The 27,741-nt window shown below is 34.7% G+C and overlaps 1 protein-coding gene across 1 annotated transcript; it reads right to left on the minus strand.

Moving 5' to 3' along the window:
- Positions 1-820: 820 nt before the first annotated feature.
- On the minus strand, positions 821-27,741 carry LOC113494673 (facilitated trehalose transporter Tret1-like). The gene is made up of 7 exons (XM_026873081.1): positions 27,540-27,741; positions 16,251-16,366; positions 12,174-12,356; positions 5,324-5,521; positions 4,623-4,818; positions 2,821-2,947; positions 821-2,544 (listed from the first exon to the last, which is right to left on the minus strand). The coding sequence occupies exons 2-7, from the start codon at positions 16,336-16,338 to the stop codon at positions 1,855-1,857; spliced, it is 1,482 nt and encodes a 493-aa protein (XP_026728882.1). The 5' UTR covers positions 16,339-16,366; positions 27,540-27,741; the 3' UTR covers positions 821-1,854.

The following is a 27,741-nucleotide window of genomic DNA, read 5'->3' on the forward strand; positions in this document are numbered from 1 at the left end:
CGATTTTTATGAAATTTTGTATACATATTGGGTAGGTCTGAGAATAGAACAACATCTATTTTTCATACCCCTTACTTAGGGGTATGAAAAATAGATAGGGTTGCTCAAACTAAAAAATAAAATATTTTTTGGACAAAATTGTTTGTTTTTTTTTATAATGTGGCATTAAAAATACCTAAAACTAAAAAATAAAATATTCTGCAAAACAACGTTTGCTGGGTCAGCTAGTATGTATATATTACTAAATCCATACATACACCACCCACACAAATATTTGTACTTAGTAGGTGAGCATCGAACCCATAATCTCCAGTATAGCAGTCAGGGCCACTAACCACTTGATCAACAGGCCACTCTTATATTATTTTAATACTTAGAAATTAAATTTCAAAACATAAACAGAAAAAAAAACAACAAAATATTTTATCTTATTATTTATTATTCTAAATTACACTTATTATAGATTACATTAAATTAAAAATAACATTAAAACATTGATCACTTATGTAAAAATATCTAAAAACATAAATATTTGGCACATTATTAACTTATACAAAAATAAGTGATGTCACATTAATAACCACCAAGTCTTAAAGTACTGTTTTTAACTGTCGAAAGGAGATAGCACTATGGGGTGTAGCGTGCTATCTCTTTCCCACGATAACAGAAGTACTACTCTAAGACGAACTGGTATATTTCTGAAAACTATAATTTTTAGTTACAATATTAAAATAATGTGATACAAAGTGCTTATTAATATTATTTCACAACATATATTATTATGAAAGAAATTAGAAAATATCTTCCTCAGCGTTTGTGCTTTTTTTTAAACATCTAGTTTTCGCGACAATAATTTCGTTAACACAGCCAAATTCCCTGTCTAAATTCATTATTTAATTCTACCCTACTTTTAGATTTTTATCACTACCAATACTTTTGATTTTTGATATACCATGAGTGAACGGGACGGTGCTTATTACCTACATATCAACATCTCTCTAACGCACTGTCAGATATGTTTTATGACCTTTAAATCTGTTAGAGAGGGATAGAGATATATAATAGATAGCAGCGTCTCTTTCACACTTATTTTATAACAGTTTTTAACACGGAAAGCACTCAAGTTTACTTATCACATTCCTTTGGTTTTATCTAAAGAGGAATAATTATATTATTACGTATTCAAAGGTAATTGTTCGCTTCGATTTGTATTTAATTAATAATTAAATATGAGTATTTTTAGTATTGGTTTACTCTTACACAATTTATATAAAAAATTAGCAAATATATACATAATATTTAATTTGTTTCCATTTGGCACTTGACTAATGTACTAAAATTCATTATTTATACTAAATCTAAAGTTTAAACTATTAGGCCAGCTAAGAGTCTATCATTTTGCTTATTAACATTATTATAAACATTCAACGATTACATTCATAAATAAAAATAATAATAACAAAATAATAATAAAAATGATCTCATCACAATTATTTTGTTGTGTCTTAATAAATACTATTGTTATGATTGTTCGGCGGAGCTTTGGCATTCAATATAAATCATTATTTTATTAGTAATGAACAAAAATATACATTTTCAAGTCAAATACTTTTTTGCTCTATTTCAAAAGACATTCATGCATCCATTCTGCAATATCTATTGATTTTTCATCCATTTTTCCCAGCTCTTATTTACACAAAAATCTATCAAATAATATATATTTTTTTCTATTTAGAAATGATAATAATTTACTAGAAAATGTATCTTTGATTTTGGATTACTTTTCGATATAAAAATCAATCAACAAATCTATTATGGATATATTCATGTTAAAAAATTACATTTCCATCTTTTTTAAACTTTCTTCCCACTAAGGATAGCTTGGATCTGGGAAACAGACTTGCCTTTAGTCTCAGGTATCAAGAAGAATACGAAGAAGGAGCCAATGACCATGATGGCGGCAAAGAACCAGAAACAGCTGTAGATACCGATAGCATCCTTCATGATAGGGAAGCACAGAGTCACAATGAACACCAGGATCCAGTTCACAATGACAGTGACCCCCGTCGCGGCCCCGCGGAACTCCACAGGGAACAGCTCAGCCATCATCATCCAGGGAATAGGCCCGAAGCCCATCGAGAACGAAATGATGAACAGGACTAAACAGACAAGAGGCAACCAACCAACAGCATCCACATTAACCTTATCCATTTGAAGCTTAAAGTAGATCCCAAGGATGATAAGACAGATGCCCATTATAATAGAGCTCTGGAGAAGGAGGATTCTACGACCAGCTCTCTCGACGAGGACTGAGGAGGCATAGGTCGCGATAGTCTGGACGACTCCGACGATGATGGTGGCGATGACAGGGGGGATGTTGGATCCGGCGGACTGGAAGATGTTGTTGGTGTAGAAGATGACGGCGTTGATGCCGCTGAACTGCTGGAAGAACATGAGGCCGAGCCCGCAGATGAGGGCCATGCGCGGCGCGCGGTCCGTCACCATGCTCAGCACGCCCGCGCGCTGCCGGGCCGCGTCGTCCACCTGGAAGAGGAGGGAGTATGTGTAGAAGGTAATAAAACAGATTTTTTTGTGATATAGGTAATACTTTGTCCATGACATATATCAGTAATTTTTAAAAACTCGCCTTAGAAAGTTATAAAAACGTAAAAGGGTTTTTCGCCAAAGCAGATGCAGGATTTAAAAAGTCGAAATTATTTTTAAGTTCCTTTATGTTATTTTATATCTAGCTGTAAATATTAGAGTGAAGTTTATTACTTTTTATAAATTAATGTTAACTTAAGTAATAAGGACCAGTACCTCTTTCTGCATATCCTCAAGTTCGACGGAGAGATCAGCATCAGGTCCACGGAGCCAGCGGAGAGACTTCTCAGCATCACGTCTTCTGTTCTTACCGAGCAAGTATTGAGGGGTTTCAGGCATCCACCTAGAAATAAACATATTTTATTATAAAACCTGATTTTTCAGTAGCTCTTTTGTCTTCCGCTGTTGGCTATAGAGCGATCTTTTGATTCCAGATGTGCATTGTTATATTATTTTTTGCCGACTTCAAAAATAAAGTTCTCAATTCGTCGGTGTTTGTTGCCTCAGTACTTCGAACCAGATGAACAGATTTTGTGGATTATTTTTTAATTAAACGAGAAATAGCTGTCTTTTGGTCAGTTAAAATTTGATTTAAAAATCAAGTTTGGCTCAATAGTTTCATATTTGCATTCGGTAGTATGTTTTTATTGACAAAAAAATATTATGTTTTATCGTTAAAACCTGTGAGATTTCTATCTACATCTTTTTCTTATTTAAACAAAGAAACAGATTTTATCTTAACATGGGACAAGAATAAGTCTAATCTTCAAATACATTCCCTAAGCCGAGGTAGTCCTATGCTGAATAAAACATTTGAACCACCCGGTCATACAAGTATCAAATTAAAAAGCGCGGGAGTCCTTTTAAAAATAAAAAAATAATATATTGGAACGCAGCGCGCGTCTTCGCGAGTAATAAGCAAAGATTTTAAATATTAATAAAGTTGCTTTTTGCCTACGTTTGTGTTATTTTTATATATACATTATAGGTGAACTTTGCAGCGGCATTTACATAAATACGTAAATATTACATATTACATAAATACCTGTATATAAACTGTATAAATTATCAAATGAAGGTGTTGATTATTCAAATTAATTTAATTCATATTTGCCGGGTCTCTCGTATCTCGCTAAACAAATCCAGATAGGTTAAAACGCAAAATTAACGCTTTGGAAAGCAATATGCCTAACGTTACTTCGTTTACGTACTTACGAATAAAAAAGTTCAACATAAGTATATGGGAATGACATTCACTTTCGCCAAATGACGTGATTTTGACATGTTAGTTCAATACATTAAAAAAAAAATAACGGGCCTCTCACAGTGCTTTGACATGTTAGTTCAATACATTACAAAAGACGGGCCCTTTATTTATAGTGACGTGATTGATGTGTATTATGAAATAAATGTCAAGTCCATACATTTGAATGTATTCTATTTATTTCTATCATCTCTAATATCGTCACTTGTTTAAGAGGGCTTGTCACGTATGTTGTGAATAAAACAGTGTGATCGATTAGACTTTGCGTCGTTGGTCACGCTAAAATACTTATTATGATTTCTTTGCCAAAACTTGTGGGTTCGTTACACCCACGAAGTAAGATATATCATCCATTGACATTCCCATAGCATTGGCTGCGTATTGGTCGTCCTTGAACCTTTTTATATTTCTGACGTTTCATTAGTGTGTTAATTTTACTTCGAACGAAACTTCATCCATTTTTATTTTACTCTGTTCTTCCTGCTTAAAGCGTTTCTTAGAGAAGGAACGGAGATTATAGTGTTGAAGAGCAATCGGAATTTCATTCAGAGAATCATGTGATTCATTTAACAATTCACGTACTTATATTCTTAAAAAAAATGCTCTGACAAAGAAAATTTGACTGAATTTATTTTACGGAAAACGGGAATTAATTTTCTTTTACTTGTTCAGTTGGGATAGAGTTAAGGCCACAAAAACAAATCCTTACCAAATACAGGATGAATATTAAAGAACAAAAAATATTCTTACTTACCAGAACACAACTACCAGTAGAATAGGGAACACAGCTGACACAATAGACAGGGTCCTCCAATGAGTCCAGCCGCCTACAACGAATGTGAACAGGATGCCGACAGTCAGGAACAACTGGAAGAAGGCGCCCAGGGACCCTCGGATGGAGGTCTCTGCTATCTCACCGATGTACATGGGAGCCGCCACGCAAGCACCGCCTAGAAAAGCGAGGGTTTTGATGTAGGCAGGCAGTTCTAATCAGATGGAATTTGGTTTCAAGAGATAATGGTCAAAAATGAATCATGGACAGAACTAGATACCGACAATTGTAAATCTTTCATCAACTCATTCAATTAAATCAGCATATATGGGAGATTAAGGGAAAGAATAAGAATATGATGCACTCGTGCATAATTTGTAATGACGTTTCGGCAAAAAGCGTGGTTGCCAGAAAGTGGTAAGTGTCTGTGGTAGCTCTAAGAAATACATTAATTAATTTGACATTTTCTCTACTTGTGTTTGACTTATTTTGTTCTGTCATTAAGCATAATTTTTTCAAAGCCTTGAAGCATGAAGCTTGAAGCTTGAAAATTGAAGCATGTATTGGTATCTTTTATTTACGCCACGTAATAATTGTGTCGTGAATGTCAACAATAAACCCAAAAATGAACATCAACATAAGTAACGTCGTTACATCGACCACCACTATTCTAGATCCCTTACCAGTAGCTAATCCGGCGAAGAATCGAGCAGCGATCAACATGCCAGCTCCGTTGGCGAAGATAGTGAGGAGCCAGTTAATCATGAAGGGAATGGAGAGGAGGAGCACGGTGGGCCGCCTGCCTATCTTCTGTGCGAGCATGCCCACCGGGAGCGCGCTCATAGCCGCACCTATAGCCAGGATTGAGGATACCAGGGAGCCTGTGAACAAATTAGTGGAATTAATATTTATAATTTAAATGTTTACAACAAATTCCAGATACAATAAAGTATAGTTTCATGTGAAGTCACGATGCCAAGCCCACCGAGTAAGACGTGTCGCTGGTTCGATACCCGCATAGGACATGAATTTTGTGTGATGCAGAATACTTGTCTTGAGTCTGGGTCTCTTTGTGTATGTGACTTGAATGTTTGTGAAACCCCAACAAGGATTAAGTTCCTCAAAGCGGCAGTCGTTGTTTTTAAAGTAAAAAATAATTACATATTTCAACTTTGTAATCATTGACTATACCTACCCTTAAAATTTATTTAAATATTAATTGCCTGTAATTTTAGTGGCTTGTCTTTACAGAATGCTTGTTAGGTCTAGCTACTTTTACGACATCCCACTCAAATAGATGAAAGGTACTTGTCTCGCCTATTCTATCTTTAGGCCACACAGTTATCTTATTGTAGGTTCATATTGAGCACTTCCGTTGTAAGACTAATGTTATGCCTAATTCTAGGATAGACGTAAAAATTCTAGTGGTTATAAAAATTAACGATACTTCGTAGACTACATAACGTAGTATAATATTGTACAGCTGATGATATTGTTTGTTGATTTAAACGCACTAATCTCATGAACTACTGGTCCAATGGAAAAAAACATTTTGTGTTAGATAGACCATTTATTGAGGAAGGCTATAGGATATATACCAGCACGCTATAATCAGTCAATAGGAGTGGAGTAGTGATGATGTATGTTACAAAAACGGAGAGAAGATAATGATGTGCACTGACAAACTAAAAATCCGATTTTTTTTTATCTGCTGTAGTCGCTTGGCAACTCATTGGATCGGAGGAAAAGACCCAAATGGAAATAGTAAATTGCGCATTGTTACAATTATCACTTTTTTAAAGATAACCCTTATCATGCCTCGACATCCTTTTCCAAAAAAAAAACACTGCATTCATCGCAAATGCACAACAGCGAAGAAAAGGCTTTCAAACATCGTTATCATAAACAATAGTCGATTCAAAGTCTCTTTGTTATTTATCTCAAATATCTCATACAGGGGTCACTAATAACGTTTTAGAAAGAGATGGCGCTCTATCCCGTATAAGACTTCATCTCTTTCACAAATATAACTATGTTACTCTATCTTCCTTGAGTTACAAAGACTCCTTCAATACGAACAAGATACACAATAGCAGAATGATCTGAATTGAGAGGACGGATGGCGGATGGGTTAGCGACCCTATTAGCACAATGGACTAACCTCCACATCCGTCTAAGAGGGCAATCAACCGGCATTATCTCTGTCGGGCCTCCTCTACGTAACGTCGCGTGATGAGCGTCTACGCTATATCTAAAGCACGTAGGAGTATCTTATGCAATGCACAGACGTCAGATAGTGGCTATTCTAAATATGTCAGGTTGATAGGTAGGTAGTATGAAAGTGTTTCGTTGGATTTTGGGGTTATGTTCATTTTTTTGATGGATTTTTGGTTACAAACGAAGTTGTGTTTTGTCTACTAATTTTCAGCCATGACGATTAGAAGTATAAGTGAATGTTTTATTTTTATTTTTTCCCGTAAATCCTAAATTCCTTTTCAGTATTGTTACACAATAGTCACAAAAGGGTATTTAGTTTAAAAATCTTGTCTCTTTTCTTTTGCCTTCTCCTAAACTTTAATACGGTTTATCTTTGCCAATATTTGTTGTTCAGATATAGGCAAAAACACTGGTAATTTTTTCATGATCTCTCGGAAGGTTTAAAAAGAAGTTTCTTTTTTATAGCAAACCATCAGTTCTAGTAGGTGTAGTAAACCTAAACCCTCGATAAAAATACGCATGAAATTATAGTTCAGCAGTTCATTAGAACCTTCTAAACCACAATAACTCCGGAATTTAAACATTCAGGTATCTAATATGACGACAAGTCACACATGGCTAATGATCTACGTGGGTACGTAAATACGTAAAGTCGAGTGAAAACAGTTTAAAATTATTCAGAAGCAGGAATTATGTATGACTATGTATTTATGAAGCTATCCACGTCATCGGACGACTGATGACGTGAAGACAACTCATTAAATATCTACAGGTAAACATACACGTTCAAGAAAACTAAAAAAGTATAGATCTGTTGAGTCTTGTACGTCAGTCGACTCAGGCTCCAAGAATAAACTCCTGGGTTTGAAAGACAATGACGTGATTGTGTACCTGATTGTTGTACTGGTCATGATGTAGTAAATCTGTTTTGTAGAAAATAAATAGGCTCTATCGTCTAACCACCACCTCTTGAAGAAGCTAGATTTGGAGATAAGAGACTCCGCTTATGCACAGTTGTGATTTTACGAAGTAATTCATCCCTGAACAAGAGAGCGAGGGGAAGTGATCGTCACGCCCCCTGCCCCGCTAGAAGAGATTCAACAATACAATCTTTAATTCATCGGCCTAGAATTTTCCCAACTATATTCATGAACAAAGTTCCTGAGGGTCTACCATTACGTCTTAAAGTAAAATTATTAGGGTAGAGGAAATGTGACAGCGCACTACACAACGCTTAACGGTATCTCTTACCCACGCCCACAGTAATATACTTTAAGACGTGCCAGTTTGCCCCCTGGTATTTTATATCTAGACACGTCTGAAGTTAACATACGAAAATAAGAATAGTCTTCGACTAGAAATTCAGTCCTCAACACTCAACAACATCGCATAGTTGCAGTATTTCTTTAAATATTGCAGCTCAAATTCCTGACATTGCGATTTTGAAGGTCAATCTCAAGATAATGTTTTAAAACAATGTTTATTTTACTACGGAGGCGTGTCTCGTGATAAAAACGTAACACATGTGTCTGCCAAGCCGTGTGGCATCGTAAATTTAAACTGATTACGTGGTTGATTAAAATAAAGAGATTTTTTTGATCTCCGGATAACGGATGTTGTAAAATTTTGCGAGAAACCGGTGTAAAATTGTTTACAATGTTTGTATAGTGGGTGTGTTATAAGAGACTTGAGACTGTTATAAAACTTGATTTATTTATGAGATGTTTATTTTTAAATGTACTTGTAAGGTTCAAGGTGAAAGAACTGTTTGTTTGCCCGCTATAACTCGTCCTGAAACTTGCAGGTTTTTTAAATATTTTAAAAGGTCCAAATTATTATTATCTAACTTCAAAAGAAAGTAATAGTTGTTACTTTGTTGACAAGTACAGAATAATGCCCAATATCATTTAGGTCATACATCGGTCTAGAATCTGTCATTTCCATATATTTAAATGTTTTCTAAAACGCTCACGGATACACAAATGCTACTTGGCTACGATTAACTAGGTTTTAATATCAATAAAGTAGATATTGTGGAGTGCAGATAATTTGCCCAGCAGTGGGATAGCAACAGTCTATTATTCCTTCATTTCAGCTGATACAAATGAAGATGCCAGTTAATGGGAGGCGTGTGCTTGTTTGGCACAGAAATAGCCCACAGATGGCGTGCCAAACGCCCACTTCTATATTTACTGGTACAGATAGCAACAAAAAAGTATTTACACCGTTATTTCTAAAACCCTGAATACAATTAAAAATACAACAAGTTAATGTTGAAAATTTTCACAGAAGTAGCTTTACATATTCCTGTTGATGACTGAGTAAAATACAATTAAAGATATTTTTATCATTTTTGGTGGCTCATTAAATTGCTTTGGTATCTGGTTTTTGTTGCTGACGATACCTTCAATGTAAATATAACATGTTTGTGTGCGAATATCTTTACCAGATTTATGCGAAGTCGTCGACAAAACTCGGTCTTGTAGAATAAAAGGTTTAAGTTTGACAGTATGTCTGGATATCGGCATCGATATTAAAATTTAAATACAGACGGCAAAGTAAAATTAGTTTTAGCAGTACAATAAAAAAAATATGCGTTAAACGTTATTTCTTAAAACAAATGTTTTTAATTATTCCTTCTAGGCGCCTCATAGGGCTACTAAGCTCATTCCCAACTCCTCCGAAATGACCCCAAAATGACCCGACTGGCGTGTTAACGTTTAAAATTAAACATAACTGGTAAATGCAAATAAAATTGTGTAATATAAGGTAAAATATGGACCATTACACGATTTTTATGTGGAAATTGAATTAAAACTGTGCATAGGTACCTACTATTTTCCTGTTATTACCCAAATGAGCAAAAATTCAATGATACAATTTATTTTAGCATTTAATGCTAACTAAAGCAAAAAGGCTACAACTGCATTCAATCTATATGGAAATAGTTTTTACTTGCATTTATTTGAGCAGTAACATTTGGGTAGTAATCATATCATCAGCATACAATAGCCATATTTTAGCGAAGCCACGTGGCATTTGAGAGACTCTTGGTCTTCCTATCATCCAAATGACAGATTTCCGCCACATGACTTGCCCATCCCTCCAATAAGGTTTTAGCCGGTAGACTTGTTCAGTTTCAAAAGCCTTCATATATTTTCACCTGTGATTATCATTTGTCGTCTATCCCAAAGAAAAATCAACACCCCAAGTTACTTCATTAATTATCTTTTGAACAATAAAATTCTTTATAAGCCACTTCGCCCAAAAAAAGTGTAAACCCGAAAAATGGGTTTGCACTTTTTTGGGCGAATGAACTCATATCATTGACCAAATATTTGATCCATTTCATTATCATAGTTAACATTTTTTCTTGTCTACCCAGATAGTCAGACAGTAATGGATTTCAGTTCCAAGTCTTAATATAGCAAATTCAATGCGGGTCATCGACACGTATACTTGTATAAACTACAAGGATGTTTATAGTAACATACTCTCATGTGTATAGGAAAATCCCAGAATAGTATCGAATAGTATCGATATACATCGGAGGTAAAGTTAACAATTATGCGGGTTGTATTTACGACCTTATATGTAATAGTTATAATGGCGTCACCTTCGTTTTGTCCTAAAGGTGAGATATAGAAATAAGTTAAACTTCAACAACGTCATCGTCATCAGACTTGAAAAAACCTCTACTAGTATAAGTGATTCTTTTATCTTTTCTCTTTTGTCTCTTGAACATTGCATCCGTCCTATTCCTGCTATCTTTTTTATAACCTCTGCCTACCTCATCTTCGGCCTACCAGAGCTTACGGTAAGCGTTAAGCGTTAAGCGTTTCAATAGCCAAATGTCTGTCTAAAAATAAGCTAACGATATTGACTGTGTATTATAAGGATAAATCACTCAGATAATAAAATAAAAACAGGTGTATTAAATATTAAAGTAGCAAAGAACAAAATGTCATATTTTTACTATCCTACTAATTCACGCAAAAACCTCTGAACGGATGTAGACGAAACTTCATACACGGATAGTTTATAACCAGGATTAACACATGGGATATTTTATATCCCGATTTTGTGTTCCCGTGTGATCATTTTTGATTTGTAGCAAGGCCCGCGGGTAACAGATGGTAAAATATACATGTCAAATTTGACCGGCCTAAATTAGTTCCGACTCCCTCAAAGGCAGACATAAATATGTCGTTCTTTCAATACTTTTATCTCGAGTAATAGTCATATGACGAAACAACTGCAGTTACGTTCATAATTATTTAAAGTGGGCGTACCCATGACGTAGAACAAGGAACTAAAAAACAATGTTGAAATTATAAACAGGAAAGTGGTTTAGTTTTCCTGTAATGTTATGAAACGTGCGCATTTAAAAGTTCAAAAATAGACGGAACAGAAAATATTTGAATTTATTAAGCTACTGGCTGTCCGAAAAATGTTATTTTCTATAGTGCATAAAACATTATGTACGAATGGAAAAAATGCCATTAGGGGTATGAAAAATAAATGTCCGATTTTCAGACCTACCGATTATGTAGGTATACAAAATATCAAGAGAATCGGTCGAGACAAACGGTGGGGTTCAATTACGTACACCGTGACACGAGGCACGGAGGGTTACTAACAACTATAACCAACGATGACAAAGCAAAGAAAGTACATGACAAACACCGAGGCAGTCATTCAAACTTGACTTTCTGCCCACCAGGTGCATTCATTATAAATTCATTCGATTTGTGTTAATGCCAATTAATAAATAACTAAATGAATATTAAGGCCTGATTTGCATGTGTGGGTAGTTATAAACAATAGTCATAATCTTTATAAATCATCATCGGCCTAGCCTTTTTCCCAACTATGTTGGGATCGGCTTCCAGTCTAACCGGATTTAGCTAAGTACCAGTGTTTTACAAGGAGCGTCTGCCTATGTGACTTCCTCAACCCACCTGGGAAAGACGAAACCCTTTAGTTAGATTGGTTTTCAGTTTTCTTTCTAGCTTCTGACTTCTCGTAACGACAGTCAAATAATAATAATGTCATAATCTTTATAAATGTGCAATGAAAAACAAACCTGAAATGCTTCACTATCTAGCACACGCAACTTCTTCGACTAGTCTTGATTTTCAGTGGTGATAATGGTCATTTAATAATACCTATAAGTAACTTACCTTTCACCAATCACCTTCCACCTACCTCAAGAGGCTGGATACTCACTCACACTACTAAACAGCATTCTTCATTCCACAGCACCAACCATCTTTAAGAAGAGTTAAAAATCTGTACAAAAATTAATCCACTTACTGTCTTTAGTGTCCAATAAAAAGTCGGCAGTCTGGTTGAGGGAGTTGACGAGTTGGCTGGAGTTTCCAGAAAGAGAACCATTCCTGGCCAGAGCTGTCGCGTTGGTGACGAGGGGCGTCAGCTGTGGTAGAGCTGGTGAGGTCCAGGCTAAGATGGTACCACCAGCTACTGCAGCGATGGCCGCTGTAAGGAAAACGATTGAATAAATATTTGAAGTCTACAGAAAAGTGTTTGGACTGTAACGGGCAGATGTTGATGGTGATAAAAAAAGATTTGGGTTTTGAAAGCTATTAATTATGAGAGTAGAATATTGACTTTTGAAATGTTTTCAGTGTTTTAAAATATCTAAGTTACATTCTTCAAAGTTTACTTATAAGTTATGGACGCTCAGGCAGATTGTTGAAGAAAAATGCGAAAGGTTTTGATTAAAAATATTTACAGACCAAATTTAAAGTCAAATGAAGGTCTAGTACAAGACTTCTTGTCCACCTTTGTTCATAGTTTCATGCATATGAAGTATAAATGAAATAATAAAGTCTTCTTGCAATTACAGTATCTAACAATTATCAACGCTTCAATTTTCTTCATCACTTTCGTCGGCATTTCCAAAAACGGAACTACTTACTAGACCAATATAAGCATATAACTAAAGATATCACCTGCATGCAATTTTCTGCTGCACACACAGACTATTTTTATCCTACCAAACCACCTCTACCAACATTCGAAAAGGTCATACCACTTAAATAATGTACTAAACATAGAGATAATGATATCACAGTTAATTGAAACAATAGTGTCTGTTAAAACGGCAGTCAATCGCATCACAGTTCTGGTAACACGTTATAAATAGACCGAGTGGTGTAGCCAATACCGTGTTTCAATGTTAAGATAAGTGTTGTTTTCGTCTTCTATGTTATGTAAATGGTCTTTAGCAGAAGTCATGTCTATCAGTATGGTGAGTGAGTGTTCGATGGTAATTAGGGCTATAGGACGAATATTGTTGATGAGAAATTTGTTACTTGCTGTTTTGCTTGGTTGTCGGTTATACAAAATTCTCCTTTAATAATTTTGGTATGAAAGTAGCCTATTTGTTTGTTGGTGTCAGCTATCTCCTTGCTGAATTTCATCGAAATCGGTCTAGGGTTATGGCGTGAAGAAATAAGAATTATTCACAGGTTGATGATCAAAAAGATTGAATAGAAAGTTGAAAGGTTTGTAGATAGATTCCAGCTACTGGTAGTCAACCTTCATTAAAGTGGCCTTTATAGAAGAAAACAGTTAATTAATATGTTAATATAATATTAAATTTTCTTTTTATATTAGTACGATTGGGTGCCGATAATCGAAAAAGCTGGCACTTTTTAATTTATATTGAAAACCATCAGAAGTTACTTTACGAACACAAAGACTTCTTTTAAACCTCACATTCCGCACATTTGGACAGAGGACATCAAAACCCTAGATAGACAAAAAGTGTAAGTCTTAACAATATGAACTTACTATAATAAACGATTCTTAATAAACACACTTGACATTGCCTTATTAATAAGTCAACGACCTGGAAAGGTGCCTTCGAAATAAGGTAGGTCATGAATTAATACCATTGTTGTTATTCAAGTGAATAAATCTTCTACAAATATGTGTGGGCCTTGTGTAGACGAAAGGTCATTATTTTGGTACAGTCTCTTAATATACTTTTCACACGTATACACGTGTTTTTAATAAGTCTTCCTACGCTGGTCTTTCATAAAGGACGACATTTTATTAATCAATGGGTATTACAAATATTTAAGAGCGCATGTCTCATGTTCTACTTATTCTTAGCTGTGTCCGACAGGGTCTATAATTGTTCCTAAATTTTTTTTTATCTTTACCACCTGTAATTAAACATTACGGATTGCAATAAACGATTTGATTTGACACCTAGATTCAGAACAAGCATACGCGGATTTCACATAATATGCTTATCGAACCCGCAACACGTCGCGCATCGTGCCACCACCACTCGGGCTATCCATGCAGTCAAAGTCTACTTTTGTATTTAAGGCTTGTATTCTCGCTAGTGACCTTGTGCATTTCGACGAGTGCGGGTTTGATATAGATGCAGTATTTATACGGGACGCATTTTTAAATAGTTATTATAGAAATCAGACATATTTTTAAAAAGTAACCAAACCAAATAATTTTCCTATGTATGTAACAGTACTATGTAGCAGTAGATTTTTCTCTAATGTTCTTTTATTAAAAATAAAGCAGTAAAATGGTTTTGTCTCTACGAATTGGAGGTGATTTGGGGATTTTTTACTTGTTATGTGATGCCAATAAAAAAAATATGGCTAAACCAAATTACGTATCATGTAGATTACTAACTATTTTTTGCAGATATAAATCCTCTGTAAGTGCCGACGAAAAGCTGTTTCATCTGCACGCTTTTTTCAAGCCTTTTACGAAAGAGCAGCCTTAAAAAGATAAGATAAAAAAAATACATATTTATGTTAGTCTCCTTGGATTAAGATAATTCAGCTGATGAATACTAATACTTCTGGCAGAATATTGAAAACAAACCTGAAATGACAAACTAGAAATAACAATCTCAAATGGAGACGAAAATTAAATATGAGCGAAATACTTGCCAAAACTAGTTGAGAAATTATTTATGTATTTTATTTTTATGATACTTCGAATAACTGGTAATGTAAGACTCAGATTCTGCTTGCGACTAGTGCCAGTCGAGACGACAAGCCATTAAAAAAAGCATAATCGCGTTAATTCCTGTTTACATCAATTGTAAGGTTCAGGTAACCTAAGGAATTAAGGTTTAACAGATTTGAGATACCAACCATATAAAAACGACAAATATACTACATGCTACTCGTATATGTACGGGTATCTCGTGCCTAAACTACAACTGCATAAGTCGGTCGATAGGTTAAGCTACACATGACACGGTCGCTCCGTGGATGGGTGACCATTTTTGTCATAGTGAAGTGTCATAGTGTTTCGAAAGGCACGTTACATTTCGGTCCTGGTTGTTGTTTACACATCTTTTACATCCGTTAAGGGCAGTCAGAAGCTAGAAACTCCTGCGTTTCTGTCAATTAACATTCAGGGAATATTTCGTAGTAAGCAGTTACGTATTTCGACCTTCATACAAAAGTCGAGAGTCCATAAGTACGTCGGTTGTTTGTCTCATCTTCAAAAGTTCCATTGGTTGTTTTGAAGTACCTCTTGAACTTTGTATATGCCTCTAATTGATCTTTAATTGAATCATCATATTGCCTTCGATTGCATTTCCGCTGACAATCATTCAACAAGTCTTAGTCATAGATACAGTATTTTTCAGTTAATAGGTTGTGGAGGTCGGATATGCCTGCATTATTGCAGCAAAATTGTCTCATACGCGACCTACCCGGTTCGCAACTACTTTGGGATGCAGCTAAGTACCAGTGTTTTACAAAGAGCGACTGTCTATCTGACCACCTCAACCCAATTACCTTGGCAACACGATGCCCCTTAGTAAGAATTGACAGACTTCTAGCGTCTAACTATCCTTAACGACTGCCAAAGATGAATAAATAACTTATTAAATGATGTAACGGTTTACTCACGCGTATTTATCGGGGTAGCCCGACTAGTTTCGGACCCAACCGGATTAAGGACTCCGGTTGGGTCCGAAACTAGTCGGGCTACCCCGATAAATACGCGTGAGTAAACCGTTACATCATTTAATAATGAATCATTCTCACGAAAGTTACTATCAAAAAAAAAAAAATGAATAAATAACAGCCGCAGCCGAACCGCGACCGTATCAGGCGTAGCTTAACTTATTATCGATTAACTTGTGCAATCCAAAACAAGTTAACTCATCTCAAGAGTCTAAAAACACATCTGCATGGTTTTTAAGCCTAATCCTAAACCAATCCCAATTAAAACCAATGATTGTTCAAAATAGGTACCGAAGCTGTTGCATCTCCTATGGATTCTTCACAATAAGTTCAGAACTATAGCCATCAAACAATAGTATTAAGAAAATTTGGAAGGAGCGAGGCTAGTTCAAAAGATCCTAATTGTTACCTGCTACAGCGGCTATGTACTGGTTGGCCTTCCTGGTCTGGCCTCCCTTCTCCTGCACGGAGAGCATATGCATCGTCGGTTTATCCATCTTTAATCAGTTGTCCAGTTCTCGCATTCTGAAACAAGAGAAACAGATGATCAGTACCTACTACTTAATAGCTTTATTTAAACGTCAGAATTACAATTGACAGCGGCATTGATTCATAACATATTTCGTACCGATTTGTTTGTGAAAAATGGGGAATTATACCACCGTGGACTAGGGTAGGATAATTACGAGGTTTGGGTATGCAATATACGGTGACTTAGCGGTATTTGCCTACCAATTAAGAAACAGTCTTAATACTGTTCATGACATCAATAATGTCCGAATAACAATCTCTTATGGGCAGAAAAAAATATAACCAAACATCATCGTCAATCTTAAAGTCATTTTCGATATCATCACGTTTACCTTCACCGACAATATCACAAATAAGTTTTATATGACACATTTACATAAATATAATTATTCAAAGCTCATAAAGTAGGATGGAATTAGCAAGACTAGTTGGAAAACAGATACATTTGTAGTTAATTAAGATTATCTGTGATATTAACATTAGTATGACGGCCTTCATCGTCTGGGCCAACACTAATTGTGTTAATATGTTCTGCAAATAAAGCGTTACTTGTAGGTAGGTGCTACTTGTTATTATATTCAAACTTGGATTTATCTAGACTATTTTATCATAGTTTTATGATGTGGGAATATGGGAACTTCAACAGTTATGTATGTCAAAAAAACAATTTTTGCCTTTTTCATTTTCCGATAAGTACGCTGGTTAATTTTGTCGATACGAGTATTTCCCAATACTTTTACTTATATGTTTATTAGTGTCCTCAATTATTCCAAATTCTTGTTTTCGTTGTTCTTTCTCACAAGTGACTAGCCCAAAATCTCAAATCACCAAACAACAATTCAAATCCCTTTATGGAAGTTCCACTGTCTCACAAAACGAGTCTGCCCAACCCACTTCATGAAGCAGCGCAATGATATCATCCATCAATGCCCGCCAGCTAATTCCATATTATTCTAGTTCGTTCGGACTGTAAACAGATGCAGAAACTAACTGAGGTCAAGTCAAATGCATGGCAAGTACATTTGTGCCTTAATGGGGTTCAATGGGCCAAACGGGCGGAACCAGCGTGCTCCCTATTGACAGCCACATAAAATTGTATTGTATACTTATTTCCTTGATGCCGTAGGGTTGCCTAGTTGGAAAATTTACTATATTCTTATGTGAATTTTAAATGGACTTTAATTTTGTGGTTATTTTTACATACGTGATTAGAGGGAAATATATAATCTGTTAGTCATTTAGTTCTAAAAACAGCGTGTCTTATGTCTGTGTGAGTTTTTGTGTTCCTTTTTACAACTCTACGCCGTATGAAAACACTTCAGCTTATACGAATGTGTACTATGTATACGATTTAAAATTAAATATCCAAACTGTGATTTCCAATGTCATGTTAATATAAAACATGTTTTTAAATATTCAATCAGACGTAATATTAATATGTAAACTGAACATTAATTTTGAAACTGGTTTAACACCTAATGTACTACGATTAAAAAAAATCTGTGCTATGATAATAGCTGCCTAGGTATGAAACATCCAAAGAACAAGCTCTCTTGGTTTATCAGATTGAAAAGAATAGGAAGCCAGCTAATACTACAGAAAATGCTTGCCCTAGGCGGAGATCGAACCCGCTACCCGCGCACAGTGGTTTTGGCGTGGTGACCTCAACCGCCTCTCCGTGCAGAATAATATTTAATTTAAAACCTGCCAACCCTAAAGCCGGTAAAAGGTCAAGAATGACTCTTTATGTTGCAAGTATTTTTGTCATTTGAACAATGCATCTGTTCCTATACGCGTTTGTAGGGTCAAAGTAAGGACAATTTTTGTCATAAATTCATACAAACTCGCAGACTCTGTCATAGTCCCATTCCTTCACGTCATCGACGAGCATGGCCGTAAAGCATTATAATGTCTTCACACGTTTACACATCTTATAGCACGTGGACAAGTTACATTTCTCACAATCAAAGTCATGTCACTTGAATGCATGTAATTTCTATTGGAGTTTTCTGATCTAGTGCGATGTTACACCATCTAGGCTCTTTGGACTGTTGCCGTAACAGCTACACAACGCCAAATATATCAAAATTGACCCAGCCGTTTAAACGTGAACACTTTTGGCTGTAATATTTACGCTAGTATGTCCTCGATTAGATTAGCCATAACATTACCTAGACCATCAACATCAGTGACTCATAGAAAAAAGCTTTTAAATCCTCTTAAAACTCAAATACCATTAGTAACTTTCCTCGAACTATTATATTTGCACACTCCATTATCAGAGTTTTAGTGACACAACTGATTTGGCCTTAACGGTTGAAGATAAGCTCTAAGTGGTACTTATCGGGAATGTGATATTTCGAGTGTTGGCTGATGGACCATTCGTAGATGTCAAAACAATTCCATCGGGCCTCACACAGGGAGAGTGTCCAAAAGGGTTACCGCCACGGTACACAAAGAGAAAAAGAAGGAACATTTATGGGTTTTTTTCCGGTACACAGATGACAAAATAAAAAGGTGGGGTTAGTAGAAAGTCTGACACTCCCTTCCGATCAAACCGAATTAGGGAGTAGATCAAACCATGATTGCCTATCAATAGATACAAAAAATAGGATAATGAGTTCGTTACAAAGAACTCACAATTCGCTGGGTCGAGTCCACTTGAAATCAGGAAGCTGGTCTTTTCTTTGCAAAAAGAATTTCCCCAGCTCTGACAAGAATGAACATGTATCAGAGAGAACATAGCAACATCTAAGAAGCTGTTCATAAAATTATAGTAAAGGTTCATAAAGTTCTTAATAATATAGTAGATGTTCCATCACGTTTTAGATTTAAGTTCTTTTTGTGGGACGCGACATGCGTCGACACCCTCGCGCCATCCCATGTTCTAAGTTCAGCGGTCTCGCCGGGCGCTGCTGCTGGAGCCGCGGAAGCCCTAAAACGGCGGAAATATAATAACCTTGTTGGTAATTATATTTTTGAGCCGTTTGGGGTCGAAACGTTCGGGACATGGGGACCAGGTGCACGAGTTCTTTATAAAGAACTCGCAAAGCGTTTGGTCGACTCTACACGTGATCAGAAGGCTGGTCTATATTTTGCCCAAAGAATTAGCATTGCCATATAAGGTGGCAATGCAGCCAGCCTTCTGGGCACGTTTCCTGACTTTGGCAGGGATGAGGATGTCTTTTTTGACGCTTTGTAAATAATGTATATTTTTCTTTTTATATTGATATAGTTTTAAAAATGTAAATAATAGTTTAGTTAAAATTTATTTAATATTGTTCACAATACTTTCTTGTATTTATAAGCTTTTGATTAAAGTTCTGAACAAGGTAGGACAATCCTATGTCCTTTAAAGAGACCGCGTTTTAAAAATAAGAGCCGTAAATGAAAAGAAATACTAAGTCACAGTGGTATTACGGTTCTACGTATAGATTTGTCTGCAATACTTGCAAGTTCGATCCCTACGCAGGCAAAATAAATTGATTTTCGTGTGAAACCTGGACCCCGATTCTGCTATTACAACGGCCGATGAATGAATGGCAGTTGGGTTAAAATTGAAACTATTCCTATTTTCTTAAGCATTTTGTCAACACAATAAATGGAAATTCAATGTATTGACTGTGAGTGTTCCGCCCCGTGAAATGCCAATTATTTTGTTGGGAAAATGTTTATAATAGTGCGAATTTAAGCCATTGTAAATAGCAGAATCGGACCTTTATTGTGGATATTATCTATAATCTGAAATCGCAGTACGCTAGCGCGGTGATCAATGCTCAAACATTCTCTACATGGTAAGAAGTCTGTTCCCATCTGTGGAACGTTTAATAGGCCGGTATAATTTATAACTATTTTCCCAGCCGGCAGCGAGGCCGATGAATTTTTTGATGCTTTGATTTAATTATTTTTTGTTTTTTAACTTGTTAATATTTAACTCTGTAAAATTGTAAATAATCTAAGTAAATTTTACTCCACGTAAAGTTATTACTAGGACCATGCAAATATCATGGCCATTGTTCGAAGAACTTGAGTTTCAATGTGAAATCGGCGCCAAATCTCTTCGAGTTATCAGCCGATATCTGATAAAAGATAGGAGTGGAGTGTCTTGGTTATCGGGTCACGGAAGCTTGCCCAAGTGTGGCCTTCATAAATAGATTAAGGTGTGTACATAATGTGCGATAGTGAGCCCCCATGTACTAACTATTATTAACATGCTATTAACTTAGTATGCTTGTTGGTTCTGGAAATGAAACTTCCCATTGCCTAACAGAGGCTGTCTATTCTATTATTTTGAAGGTTGCCTGCCCAAAGTGGTATGTTTGTACGTCTGTCACTATGTTCGTCTCATGAACCTTTATAACTAGACAGTTTACACATGATGCATTTTTTTTTTGTTTGTTATAACACTAAAATCATTGTTTTTAATCATTTAAAAATTGTTTCATTTGGGATGTGTATTTGAAACCCTCTGTCTCCGACCGGCACTTTAGTATAGTGAACTGTTTTATTTTTGAAATTGACTTATTTCTTCTTAAAGGCCTTAAATTTATATTTATACATATGTCCTTGCACCTTGTATCATCCTAGTCGTGCAAGGTAAACCGCAAACAGCTGCTTTGCCAAGGAGACTCGGTTTGGAGTCGGCCGACCGTAAAATGTATGAAATCTCTTAAAGAAGATGAATTAATTACGCGAAGGGTTGAAGATCTTCAAGTAGATGAGGAAGAACAGTATTTAACTTCGATCCACAAGAAGGTTCTTTTTGTTTATAAAAACGACTCCCGCACTAAGGAATTTAATCCTTGTGTCGCGGGGGGTTTTACAAACATACAATTTTCATGCACAAAGACACCCAGACAGCTTGACCCAGACTTCTTCTGGGCATCCTCAAAAATGCTTGAGCACCATAAGCTGGTCTAAGCAGGCTTACTCAGATAGGTCTGCATTTCCATATGCAGATAGGAAATGTGGACTCCAGCGTTCGCAATAAGACGTGTAAGTGATACCACTTGCTAAATAAATTATTTAATTTCGTTGCTAAATTATATTCCATAAGAATCTATTGTAATCGTTCCATAAGTTGTTGATGTTTAAAAAACACACGTACTCAAAGATAAAATTGATTTAATTTTATCTAACAATTTCTATATCGCTCTAGCATAGACACATACCTTATTGCCAATCGATTTTGATTTGTCAGATAAATAAATGTTGTATTAAAATCATTTGATTTATATTCTATTTTTTTTTTTGTTTTTTTTTTTTGATACTATGGATGGATTGTGTGAAAGCCGATATGGCTGCAATTAATGTTTCTTGTGAGATGACGTCAGATAGAAAGGTATGGAAGGAGATGACATGTTGCGCCGAACACAAATAATAATTGGGATAAGGGCAGGGGAATGATGATTTTGTTTTCTTTTTAACGTGATTTCATTTGTATTATTGGTAATAGCAAGCTAGCTCTGCGGTGTGACCGTTGAACTGCCAAGTCCAAAGTCTTAGGTTCCAATGCCGGTATATATCCAATTTCAGTTGCATTAAATTTGAAACTATTCCTATTATCTTAAGTATTCTGCCAACACAATAACTGGAAATTCATTTAATTGACCATGAGTGTTTCGCCCCGTACTTAATTTCCAATATTTGTTTTAAAAAAGCGAATTTAATCCAATTGCCAGTTATTCATCGGACATTGCAATCAATTGTAAATAGCAGAATTGGGGCCCTGTATACAGTAAATATGCGAAAATAAAGGAAATATTATCGGTTGATTCTTTTTCCATTTAACGTCGCTGTCTTCTGTGATTTGATCTCATAAAAGATTCATCAAGGTTGTTTTTTTTATTTGAAGTAAGTAAGTCTTTCTAGCAAAAAAAATAATACTACTACCTGTTCTTCTTAACGTCTAGACATCAAAGCCCTCCAATTGTAAATATAGCATAGTTATAACCGGATTTAGGTCGTTAAATGATACAGATATATGATACTCGGATGCTAACCGCAAGGCAACACCGTCTGAGGATAAGATACACAGGTAATAATGCATGTTTCATGTCACAAAAGATATTTGTAACCTATAAAACAAAACGCGAGTGTAATTGGATATGAATTTCGCTGAAATAAGGTATTTGAAAAAGTCTAAGTAGAGAGATAGGTTTCCCAAAAGTATTGAACGTATTTTTGCATTCCAACACATTATTAATAAGTTAGGAAGATTAAAAGCACTTGTAGCATCACTTGCTAGTAAAACCGTACTGGTAAGTGACGTCACAAAATGTTTTATTTTACTGCACATCCTTCATATTTTGTTTACGAGAAAAAATAAAACTATACATAATACTCGTAGATTTAGCCATTTCAGATTCTATGACTATATTTTTTTTTTTTCGATTAACTTTAGATAAGGCGAGTCCGAAACAAATCCCAGATCTCGTTTGACTGACAGCATTAGTCTGAAATACTTTTAAGTGATATATTATAGAAATCAGAAAAGCGCATTTTTTGTGATTTTACCGATAATTTTCAGTTCTTTGTCGTTGCTTATTAAAAATAACCAGTTTCCTTTATAAAAACCGTTTTGACCACGACTGCACATGCTAATACCAAAACAAACAATATGAAACTTGTTACTTTAGTCAAATATTTACTCGGCGTTATACGTTGAAGTGATTCAGTAGATAATAGCAAGATATTGCCGAGTTTAATATAAAACTAGTTATAACTAGTTTTGTGATTAACCCTGCATTAAGTATTAACTACTTAATACTTTACTTAATATGCTTTCGTAAAAGCAGTATGTGTTCTCGGCAACATGGGGGGTCAACAAAGATCCCTAGACTATATTATAAGGCTTGAACGTCCCCCTGCAGAACCTTTTTTCAATTGTTTTGGTCTTGTACTGGTCTCTTGATATCCAAAATCGAAAAAAGAGTCTGTTTTATGCATGGATGATAACATTAATTCATTTAAAAACAAACTTTTATAAAATGTTAAATAACTTCTACCTTCAAATCAAGGTCAGAACATCAAAATCGATTCAGTATTTCAGGCGTGAAAGTGTCACAAACAGTCACTAACTGTCGCATTAAAATTATCAAATACTCAACAAAGATTATCTCTATTTTCCATATTATTATCATAACCATTTAATTTTATAGTGTTCTTAAGCTGGATTTTACAGCGCCTGATCATGCTTTTGTCGCAGATTATATTATGAGGGTTTATGTTGTAAATACAGTAGCTGAATGTCGGATTATCTTAAGCCATGTCAACAGATAGGAAAACTTGTCATCATGTCACTGATAAGCGTATTTTAACGTATCAGAGTATATGAAAGGTATGTATTTGTGTAGGCTGTCAAGAATAGCTTGCTTTCAGTGGGGCCTAGCATACCTTTCATTCCCAAATTTAGACAATACTCGACGCGATGCAGTACGCGATGTGGAGTAGTAATACTTTAATACTTTTTCATAATGGCAACACTTTTTATTTAAAATATAGGTATATTAGTAGGTTCCTTCTTTCGGGTGGGAAATCATCAAATGATTCCGCTTTGGGTAGAGTGGGAGAAAGTCGGAAAGTGTTACCGTGGCCGGGACACATGGGCAAAAGAAGGAACTTCGGTGGGGATTAGTCAGTAATAGTCTTCTTCGCTGAACTCAAAGAAAATTCGCTTGATGATATCCCATCCGAAAAAAAGGGGTCTACGGAACCGATTTCGACAATTCTCTTACGAATCGAAAGCCAAGGAATTAAATGCTATATATTAACTCGAAATACTACACAAAGAATTGTCCAATAATCAAACTTTGAAAGACCATAGTACTCACATATGTATAATAATGATACGTGATTAATAAAGTTTGCAGTGACAATAGTAACAACGTTGAAATAAAAACATCCATTGACTTATCGCTGTACGTTCAAAGGGCAACATCAACTGTTAGATATCAAAATAATATTATAAAATGTTATTGTAACACACTTTTTAACACTGATAAAAAGTGTCTCATTTTTTTTTCTTCATGCTTGGTATTTCAGGTTATCAGGGGACTATCTAAATATAAATATATATTATTTTATTATTATGTATGAATAAAAAAATAAAAAAATTACTGGTAACTTTTTATTTCGACAGTGATAAAGAAAATTAATTAAAATTAAATAAGTTTTGTGTGATTTTATGTGTTTGTGTATTCCAAAAGGATTGATTTGAAATTCCTGTGAAATTGGATATGAAAGTGACATGTCATTCATTTCATTAAATGGATTACGACATATGTAGGCAACTTTTATAAGACTTTGTTATAGGAGACTAATGCAGCTGGAACTACCGGGTTATTAATTATTTATAAACAGGGTTACAGATTAACAAATGGCCCTAACTAATTCGATTATATTGAGATAATTTAATAAGACAAATATCAATAAACCATATCTGACCAGTTTATAAAGTCTTCCTAACAACAATCTAATAAAATTTAACAATATAACACATATTCAAACATAAACTAATAAAACATTGATTTTAAACGTTTTTATCAATAAAAAACACTGATAATTATTAGGCCATAATTTATCATTGCTTATCTAAACGTTGTTACAGAGCATAGATAATATACACGTTTTTGGCTGTATGTATGATTCCATTGCATTATCGCACAGGAATTATACATTCAGCCACATTTGTAATACTATAGGTTGGTTATAAAATTTATAAAAGCATAATCGTGTCTCAGTAATCATTGATTATAAATTATGTGAAAGAAAGATATTAATTATCATTAAAGTTAATCTTACATTGAAATTATAAGTATGTAGGTAGGTAAACCACAGCTTTTTATTTTTACTTTGTAGTTTTTAAAAGCTAAGCTTAGCTTATTACTCCCTATATATCACACAAGTAATTATGAATGCGATATTAATTCTGTCCGTCTGTAGACATTTGAAGCTGCAATTTAAAGTACTTATTACTTTTAATTAGTTATTAATAGTCAACTCCAGGACCGGTATAATCTTTGAGGAAACCGTTTTCCACGCGGGGGTGTTATAAACGTTTAATTCACATGCAAAAAACATCTAGACTCAAAACAAGTATTCGTGGATTAACTACATAAGTGCTTGCCATACGTGGGGATCGAACCTGAAACACGTTGCGCACAATGAGTTATGCGGGGTAACCTTAAAAACGACTCTCAGACCAATTAATTAAGAAACTATAAAACTCATAGTCGCAACTCGCATGCCTTTCTATACAACAAAAACAGTGAATAGTTTGACAAATATTAATTCAGTAATATTTCGCATTATCACAGAATCAGGGTCAATAAACTTTGAATAATGTCAGTTGACCTAATGTAATGCTTGACAGATGTCGATCAAATAACACAAACTGTCAGATAATAACTCATAGGTTGATAGTAAATCATGATTGTTTTAAACTTCAAACAGGCGCCAACATTGCAGAATGCAGGGTCAAAAATCTGAGGGCTGTACAAATAGCTATTTTAAATATGGCTGCCAAGTTTTTTAGATACATTATCTAAAGAGTATTTAGTTGAGTTTTATCACAGTAGATATATATTAATGTACTGTAGTTTTATGTACCAGTCAAAAATGATCACACGGGAACATAAAATCGTGATAAAACTGTCGCTGGCTAACTATTCCTGGTTATAAACTATCTACGTACCATAATCTTCGAAATATGTACAGTGGTTTTTGCGTGAAAGAGGAACAAATATCCATACATACAAACTTTCGCGTTTATAATATTGGTAGGAAAAATAGTAGTAGGTAAATAGTATTATCAATACTACCAACATGTAAATAACATAGGTTCCATACCCAAAGGTAAAGCATTGATCCCCAATGAGGCAAAATAGCTTAAAAACTGACTAATGTGAAGAAGAAATACTTTTTTTTTTTCAAGTAATTTAGATTTTTCATTTGTACTTCATAAGATTAGATTTTCGGTATTTAAATCCAGTAGGTATGATTTTGTTTTAATAAAATTAATTGCCCATCTAGATTCTAGTACTACCCACGTAAGCTGACAAATTATTTATATATCATTACATATTACATGCATATACTGTAAAGAGTTAATATTAATTTAAATACAAAGCACATAAACATGATACAACACAATCGTAATACATTGAGGACGGCTAAATAAATTGATTAAATTAAAACAATTTATACCGAAGGGACTAAAATTTAATATATTCTTATATTTGCACTAGTTGTTGCCCGCGGGCCCACTCGCTACTCGAAATTAATCGGGAGAGTTAATAATCGGGATGAAAACTAGACTGTATTAATCCTGATTATAAACTATCTGTGTACGAAGTTTCGTCTAAATCCGTTTAGTGATTTTTGCGTGAAAAAGGAAGAAGCAGCCATACATCCATAGATAAAAACTTTCACTTTCTTTATAATATTAGTAGGATACATAAAATGGGTTGGCAGAAGTGTAATTTATATACTATCTTTTGATAACTCTATTAGAGGTAAAAACAGAACATTTTAATCTACTATTTTAATCCGTAAGTAGATAGGACATTTAGTCAAGGTAAGTTCGTAAGTTTGTTTGATACATGTTATCGCACGCATAAAAGGCTAAACCATTTTTTATAAAATTTTGTACCAATAGAATTAGTTGACATTGAATTAACGTGTGCTTATTTGTAATAAAATATTCAGCCAAATACAGAAATTTGCCATGGTAACTTTAACTACTGTTTTTTTCTGATTAGATATTTGATTATTTTTGAAGGTAAAATACGATCGCATAAATAAATCTATGTGTAAGTAAAAACGTGTCTCGATTTACAAGTGATTGCACTTTTATAAACGAAAAATGTAGGTAGGTAATAAAATCAAAGGAAGATAAAATATTCAACTTTAAAGCTACAGTAGAAAATTCTAAATAAATAGTTTTGGTCAGTCATAGGATTATTTTATTGGAAAAGCTTTTAGTAAAAACTTCTTAATATTTTACTTTTTCAGTTTTTATAAAGAAAATATAGTAATGTAATAATTTAAAAATTTTGCCATGATAACACTTACAAAACACTTATTTTTTAATATTTTTTTAATAGCTACGAAGCTACATACAAAAAGCCGTTTAAATAAAAATATAAAAATAAAATTAAGCACTTACCGAAAAAAAAACAAAACGTCAAAAATAATAAATTAAAAAGGCGGCAAAATCACAACACACTGAACACGGCAGAATAAAAATACTGAGTGATAGATAAACTCTTTTTTTTATTACGTAACGTTTTGGCGCGGGCGGTGAACAGTCAGCCGGGCGGCGCGCGTAGCGTCCGCACGTTTTTCAAGTACTGGCCGAATATTAACCT

The sequence above is a fragment of the Trichoplusia ni genome, chromosome 6, assembly GCF_003590095.1.
Source record: "Trichoplusia ni isolate ovarian cell line Hi5 chromosome 6, tn1, whole genome shotgun sequence".
In the NCBI taxonomy this organism is placed as follows: Eukaryota; Metazoa; Arthropoda; class Insecta; order Lepidoptera; family Noctuidae; genus Trichoplusia; species Trichoplusia ni.

What these genes read in the sequence shown, in the direction of transcription:
- LOC113494673 (XM_026873081.1), bottom strand. Translation starts at nt 16,338, where the DNA reads ATGGATAAACCGACGATGCATATGCTCTCCGTGCAGGAGAAGGGAGGC. An exon ending in TTTATTGGACACTAAAGACA is followed by an intron (nt 5,522 to 12,173) that starts GTAAGTGGATTA and finishes ATTTGTTCACAG; the next exon opens with GCTCCCTGGTATCCTCAATC. An exon ending in CTACTGGTAGTTGTGTTCTG is followed by an intron (nt 2,948 to 4,622) that starts GTAAGTAAGAAT and finishes GTTTATTTCTAG; the next exon opens with GTGGATGCCTGAAACCCCTC.